Source organism: Arachis ipaensis, chromosome B07 (genome assembly GCF_000816755.2).
Source record: "Arachis ipaensis cultivar K30076 chromosome B07, Araip1.1, whole genome shotgun sequence".
NCBI lineage: Eukaryota > Viridiplantae > Streptophyta > Magnoliopsida > Fabales > Fabaceae > Arachis > Arachis ipaensis.
In genome coordinates, this window is record NC_029791.2 from 11,272,516 (window position 1) to 11,280,382 (window position 7,867).

Genomic DNA, 7,867 nt, shown 5'->3' on the forward strand with positions numbered 1-7,867 from the left:
GATGTTAGTTTTTTTTTTTTTAGATAGAAGATAGAAGACTCGAACCCACAACCTCTTTCTTGTTAAATTTATTATTAATATAATTTTTTCAATAATAACACTGACATTTAAATCCAAAATGATGTTAGTTTTTTTTTTTTTTTACCAAAGATAGAAGACTCGAACCCACAACCTCTTTCTTGTTAAATTTATTATTAATATAATTTTTTCAATAATAACACTGACATTTGTTAACCAAATCCAAAATTAACAAAATAAAAAGTCTACCAATTGACTTCAAACACACTCGTACAAAAATTGGCTACACCTATGAACAAATAAATGTATCTCAAATAAAAGAAATAAATCCTACTTCTGTTATGAATATATCTAATTCCAAACATGAGTTATGCAAGAATCTCTTATACTCTACAAGTTTGAAGTTTATAGATCACTAAATTATAATCGTTGATTGGTTTTGAGTAGGGTATTGATCCAAGATCCACTGCCAATCTTTTCAACAACTCAATATGCATTGGCGAGAAGACAGTGAACAATGAAGAATGTTTCACACTAAAACTAGAAGCAGAGTCAGCATCACTTAAAGCAAGAAGCAGCAGCAATGTAGAAATAATCCAACACACACTATGGGGCCATTTCAGCCAGAGAACAGGCCTTCTTGTTCAATTACAAGACTCCTACTTGCTCAAACTCAAGTCCTCGCCGTCATCCCAATCCGGCGACGCGGCCGTATTCTGGGAAACCAACATGGAGTCCCTAATACAAGACTACAGAGCCGTGGACGGCATCCAAATCGCGCACGCCGGGAAGACATCTGTGTCGTTGTCAAGGTTCGGAGCCGAGGGGCCGAATGATTTTTCTAGGACAAGAATGGAAGAGACATGGAAAATTGAAGAAGTGGATTTTAATATTAAAGGCTTGTCCATGGAATGTTTCTTGCCACCTAGTGATTTGAAGAGAGGTGAACAACATAAAGCAGGGGAAGTGGCTACCACCATTACTACTACTTCTACTACAAGCAACAATAATAATAACAATGCTAATAAGTTGCCATTTAAGATTCGACAAGCTTCTTTTAAGATTAGTGCTTCCAAGGTAGCTGCTGTTAACTTGGATGATTCAAGTGATGAAAGTGAAAGTGATGAGGACGTAATGATCCAAGAGTGAGACACATCTTGTAATGCAAATTAAATTTACTTGTGTTCCTTTTGTAAATACACCATCCCATTTCTATTATGATGGTGCTTGCTTGGTCAAGTTTTTAGGCTAGTTGTAGCAGCACACATATATAGAAGTTATGTAACTTAATTCCTTTTTACTTCTTAATTAATTAATTAGTTATTCTATTCTCATCTAAGGGAAACCTTAAAAACAAAAGGCTATATAAAATCCAGTATTCATGCGAACATTTTTTATATAGATTATTTATAGATAAACTCATGTAGAAATAGTAAATGCATATTAAATAGAGTTGAGTGTAAAAATAATGAGTTATGCTACATGTACACTAAAATCAGCTACTAAAGTTAGCCACCAGTATAAAATACATTGAAAATAAATTAAGTCACATATATATTTATACACAAATACATTAGTGGCTGATTTTAGTGGCTGATTTTAGTGTACAAATAATATTTTTGAAAAAGAATATAATTACTTGGAAGAAATGTATATTAAATCTAACCTGGTTTGTGTACTTATTATTATTATTTTTTGGTTGTCCAGTATCCCCTACTTATTTTATTAAACAATTTATTAGAATACTGAATTTCATCAGTTAGGGAAGAAATGTGGGTCAAACCGTCTTTTCTCTTTCTTTTTTTGGTTTTTGGTATTGATTTTGTAAAAAAATATTAATATTTGGGCCTGTTGGGCTTGCAACTTGTATGGCGTAGGCAATAACGTAAAAATGGAAAGTATAGGGGCACATCTAGAAATTTCGAGAAACATAAGGCGAAAAGAACGTTCTAGAAATGTGAAGACTTTTCTTACCACGCTAAAAACACAAGGCCCCTCCCCTTTCGCATCATCAACCACACTGCGAATCCACATTCTTCTCTGATCTTAACTTTGAAGTCTGAAACAACAAAAATGTCTCTCATTCCCACTTTCTTCGGTCGCCGACCCACCCCATTCGACCCCTCCTCTCTCGATGCCTGGGATCCATTCGAAACCTTCCCGTTCCCTCCCCTTCCCTTGCGCCGCCACCACCACCAGCAGCAGTTATTCCCTGCCGAAGCGTCGTCGTTTTTGCGCGCCAATGTTGACTGGAAGGAGACACCTGCTGCTCACGTGTTCAAGGCGGATGTGCCTGGCTTGAAGAAGGAAGAGGTGAAGGTTGAGATCGAGGACGATAGGGTGCTCCGAATCAGCGGTGAGAGGAACCGCGAGAGCGAGGAGAGGAATGACACGTGGCACCGCGTAGAGCGAAGTAGCGGCAGGTTCGAGAGAAGCTTCAGGCTCCCCGAGAATGCGATGGTTGATCAGGTCAAGGCCGCCATGGAAGACGGTGTTCTCACCGTCACCGTTCCCAAGGTTCAGAACAGGAAGAAGGCTGATGTCAGGTCCGTTCAGATCTCCGGCTGACGTGTAGTTAGAACCCTAGAATTCTGTTGTCAAATTGTGTTTTACTCGAATGCTATTGTCGATTTGTGTATAAGGATGGATTATGCTTACTGTGTGAGTGAATGTAAAACTTTCTGGTGCGTTTTGCCTTGTTGATTTCTGTTTCTTAATTTGGTTGGTTGTGGATTTCTTAGTTCGTACTGCTGCATTTCTCCCAAATGGCCAAATCGCAATTGGGGTTAACAAATTCTACTAGCTTAAGAGGAATTACAGGTTAAGAAAGTTGGAATCTGAGCTAAAGGTGTTTATAATTTACGAAATACGAATTTGTTGAGGTCTTGAGGAGACATGTGACATAATCGCATTCAGATAGCTAGATATAACATGCAGGTAGCCGTATATATGTTCTTAATAAAAGAAACAATGATTTATCAATTTATGTTCCACTTGGTGAGGACTTTTATTTTATTACAAGATTTTGATGTTAGAATACCAGATAACTATATACGTAGTTTATGATTATGGTAAGAGCCAAAGTGACTGGAGGATAATATTTGTACGAATGACATTTGAAAACACACACTTTATCTAATCTTTTCAAAGGTGGCACATGATGAATTTGTTAATCATGAAAAGAATTAGATAAAAGTGTGAATCTTCTCTTATAACATGTATTTATAGGGATTAGATTTTAACCATAAAAATTTTATATCACAAAGGATTTTTCATTTTAGTTTATAATAAACACTAATCATTAGGTTTAAAGCTCAATAATAAATAATGATATTTAAAATTTAAAATGAATCACTGAATTATTTTATAGGTTTATAGAAAATTTAGACTTAATATTCAACTTGTTTTTATAAAAAACAAAAGCCAACAACCAATAGAGATCTACCAGAGAAAATTCTAATATTTGATTCATTAAAAAAAAAGGATAGCGATGTTCTACGAGACTACTACTAAGTAGAAGACTAAATTAAAATAACAAGAATAATGGTGTTTAAATAATTAAATACAAAATCTTGAATTGTTAGTATTGATACAATGTTAACCATTTGATACACATCAAGCATTGTGCTTACAAAAACACTGGTGTCCTGCTGTCCTAGACTCCTAGGTGTAACATACATAAGTAATACGTTGTGTCAATGTTATTGGGCGATTTCTCACTTCTGGATCCTTCACGAGTGAGATGATTTTCGTTACGAGCTGTGAATTGGACAAAATTGAAAATTCTTTGAAGAAAGACACGACCCCTGCCCTGCATGGATAGAAGAACAGCTAGCTAGTGGGGTGAGCATGTCAAAATAAAAATATACTCCGTCTGGGCCACACTGCAATATAAATTCGAATTTGATGGCTGTGGTTTGCCTTCAACCTTCAGGAGCAACGACAAAGGTAACATTAAGATACAGCCGTTCCTATTGTAAAATACTAGTATGTATAAATGTTATGGAAAAAGTTTGGTAATAAAAAATTTTCAGTTATAATTAACCAAAATTTTCTATAATTTACTTCATTTATATAACTTAATAATATTCCTCACTCTCTTATCAATCTCTTTATTTTTGGTTGTTCACGGTATTTCTCAATCTTTTTTATTTCTCTTATTAATTTACTTATCATATTCTTATCAGTCTCATTTATTAACTATATTAATTATAATATCATATTTCTAACTATTAGACATTCTTGTAATTACTATTTAATATTTTCTTTTATAATTTGAATATTATAATGTCATATGATTCTCTCTCTCATGCTTAATAAATAGACACAGAAGGAATGGCATCTTTGGAGAGAGGTTCAAATCTTAGATTTAAGAATACAATCATGACTAATAACAATTAAAAACGGTAATAATATTCATTAAATGATTTTAATTGTAATTGATTTTTATTTCCTTTAATTCATTTATTATTATTGCAAGCTTTGACAAATGTGAAAGCTTGGTTTAATAGATTTTTCATTGTTAATTTGGATAATGAATGTTGTTTATTCCCCACAGCTAAAAATCACAATTCTATTTCAATTACAAACACAATTGAAATAGGCCAAAAAAATTTACAAGAAGGAGTTGAAGAATAATTTGAACAACAGGCAAACTTACTCAATGAGATTATTGTCCGTCAATCAATTTTCGAGAATATGAAAAACCACACTAGCTTTGATGAGGTATGGTAATAAATGATTTGATTTTTTTTATGTGCATCTATAATTATACTATACTAACTAAGTTCATACACATAACATTCATAAGTTTATATACATAACATCCATAATTACATACAATTAACATCTAAAAATTAAATTTATGTTTATTAGATATTACATCCATACAAATATTATTTTTTAGTTATTGCATAAATAACTATCAAATTAACATAGATGTTTTTAAATTTTTTCAAAATTGAATTTGAAAAAATGTCAAATTCTTAAATTAATTTATTCAATTGATAAATTTACTCATAACATCCATAAATTCATAGGCATAACATGGATAATTTCATATTAATAATATCCATAATTTTGTACTCATAATATTCATAATTTCATACATATGATGTCTATAATTAATATTACCAAATTTTAAACTATGTATTTTATTGTATTTTTCAAATTATCTCATATGTACACTAATAGGTCATGATTTTAATTATTTTAATATTTTTTATTTAATATTCATATGTATATTTATTTATTGATTTTAATATGACGAGTTAATAATTATTTTTGAAAATTTATTTTTTAATTTTTGTTTATATCTTATTTTTTGTTTTCTAATAGTTTATATGTAAAATAGGAGTTGTGCAATAGAAATTGTTAAAATTTTTAAATTTAACCTTCATAATTTCTGCAAGAAAATTGTATTTTAATGGATAACAATGTGATAGAGGAATTTTAAGGATTTAATTTGAAAGAAACTAAAATTGATTTTAGAAAGAACATTAATGATTCTAAACACGCAGAAAAATGATAGATAATAAAAAAAGTAAATAATAAAAAAATGTATATCACTTATTTAATAAGAGAATGAGAATTTTTATATGACATTTTTATATTATAATTAATCTTTATGTTTTAACTTTGTTATGTAGATATTGTAAGCTGCTGTAAAATGAATTTATTGTCTCTTTATTGTAATTTTTGTTTAAGCAATAAAACATTTTTGATAAAACAATAGTTTAATTTTTGAATAATGAATTTAAAAATTAATTGTTTTAACTAATGTGATGATATATAATTATGTTTAAAACTTTTCGTATGAAAATTAAATTCTAAAAGAATAAAATAAAAGAAGCCTCACCCCATCCACTAATTATGTTTTGGGTACTTACATGAATTTAAAAATAAAATAGTGAAAAGTTATTCCATAAGTGGAAGAATAACTTTGGAGAAACAGAGGTGGAGGAATTCCTTCTTATATATATTCCTCCTACATTTTGCGCGCGCACTCACACTCGATTATCATCACGAACTATCCAGCGTTATTCTCAAGCAGTACCTCACACGAAGAACCAGAAAGAGAGCGTTTGAAGCGATCGATGGCTTGGAGCACCGGAAGTGTCCTAAACCTAACGACGGTGTTCTTTCCGGATGACGTGGACTGGAAGGAGACACCTGCCGCCCACGTGTTCAGAACCGACGTGCCTGGCCTCTCCCGGGATGAAGTCAGGGTCGAGATCGTCAAGGGATGGACGGTCAGAATCTACGGCAAACGGGCACGCGACGCCAGGGAAGGAACCACCGACACGTGGCGCCACGTGGGTCGCTGGAGCGGCAGGTTCGAGCGCACCTTCAAGCTACCTCAGAACGCCTGCGTGGACCAGCTCAGAGCCTCTATGAAACACGGCGTTCTCACTATCACCGTTCCCAAGGTCGAGCCCCTCAGGTCCATTCCTATTGATGATGAAGACTGATACTCCAAACCATAACCATCTTCTCTGCTATTGAATTCAAATGCTTAGTCTTTGCTCCCTAACTTGCTCTGTGTGTGAATTTATATATATATATTCACGAAATTAAACTCAATAATATCCCTCGAATAAAACCTTTGTGCTCCCTGCATGGTTTATGATATTCAATTTCACCATCTCTGGTTTTTTCCCTTCTATTTTGTGTCAAATGAATTAAACTGAAAATTTCTCATATCTAATGGACTAGTTATGGGTTTAACTGTAAGTGTAATGAAAATGATTTATATTAAGAAAAATGTTAGAAGGTTAACAACTTTTATGATTTATAATTATTAATAATAATTTTAATAATATAAAATTAGTGTAAGATTTCATCAAATGATTTATTTTTTTTATTAATTATATACTAGCCAAAATTTAATAAAGTTGCCCATGCTAAATTTTTTCTTGTATTAATAGAGTAACAAATTACCAAAAGCATTTATTAACGAAGGCTTACAAACCACCGCTGGCCCCTTCGTATCCATTACATTCAAAATCAAAACACACAAAACGCAACACGCTTTGTCTTTACATTTGTATATTAATTGAACCAAAGATTTAGCCAGAGATCTGAATAGACTTGATTTCAGGCCTCTTCTCTTCAACCTTAGGGACAGTTATGGTCAGCACGCCATTCTCCATAGCTGCCCTGATCTCATCCATATTAGCATTCTCGGGCAGCCTGAACCTCCTAACGAACTTGCCCGTACTTCTCTCCACGCGGTGCCACCTGTCATCCTTCTGCTCCTGCTCCCTGCTCCTCTCACCACTTATCTGCAGCACCCTCCCGTCCTCAACCTCCACCTTCACTTCTTCCTTCTTCAGCCCCGGAAGATCCACATTGAACACGTGCGCCTCCGGAGTCTCCTTCCAGTCCACCCGGGTGCTTGCTATGGCGCTGGCTTCACGTGCCGACGCTGACGCATTGGGACCCGACATAGCGACCGAGAAAATGTCCTGGAAGGGGTCCCATACGTCCAAAGAGAATGGGTCGAAGATGTTGCTACGTCTTCCACCGAACACGCTTGGGATCATAGACATGCTGGATTTGTATATATAGTCATAAAAAGAAGTGTCTAGTATTTTGTGGAATTATCTATGAGCTGGGTTTTATTATGCCTACAATGCCTATGAGTGTTGATGCTTTCGGAGGCAATCACACGTGGATGATAAAAATTGTTGGCGTTGAAAATTTGACCGTTTCATTAGTTATTAATCGAATGATTTAAAAACTGTCATTTACTTTATTGGTCCAAAGCAAAACAAAGCTAACAAAGCTACAGTTAAAATTTTATTCTATTTTATTAAGATTAGTGGTTTTTTTTAATGATTATTACATT

The 7,867-nt window shown here is 33.6% G+C and overlaps 4 protein-coding genes across 4 annotated transcripts in view; 3 read left to right on the plus strand and 1 right to left on the minus strand.

The window, feature by feature from the left end:
* Positions 1 to 1,377, plus strand: part of LOC107609555 — a 5,671-nt gene extending 4,294 nt beyond the window's left edge. The window contains exon 3 of the mRNA XM_016311556.2: positions 466 to 1,377. Coding sequence (XP_016167042.1) covers positions 466 to 1,167 — 702 coding nt within the window. The 3' untranslated portion in view covers positions 1,168 to 1,377. The remainder of the gene's footprint in view (positions 1 to 465) is intronic.
* On the plus strand, positions 1,991 to 2,753 carry LOC107609603 (17.3 kDa class I heat shock protein). Its single transcript, XM_016311613.2, has one exon. The coding sequence runs from the start codon at positions 2,092 to 2,094 to the stop codon at positions 2,584 to 2,586; it is 495 nt and encodes a 164-aa protein (XP_016167099.1). The 5' UTR covers positions 1,991 to 2,091; the 3' UTR covers positions 2,587 to 2,753.
* Positions 6,114 to 6,488, plus strand: LOC107606612 (18.3 kDa class I heat shock protein). Its single transcript, XM_016308652.1, has one exon. The coding sequence runs from the start codon at positions 6,114 to 6,116 to the stop codon at positions 6,486 to 6,488; it is 375 nt and encodes a 124-aa protein (XP_016164138.1).
* On the minus strand, positions 6,912 to 7,598 carry LOC107609746 (18.2 kDa class I heat shock protein). Its single transcript, XM_016311763.2, has one exon. It carries the CDS (start codon positions 7,566 to 7,568, stop codon positions 7,086 to 7,088), a length of 483 nt encoding a protein of 160 aa, XP_016167249.1. The 5' UTR covers positions 7,569 to 7,598; the 3' UTR covers positions 6,912 to 7,085.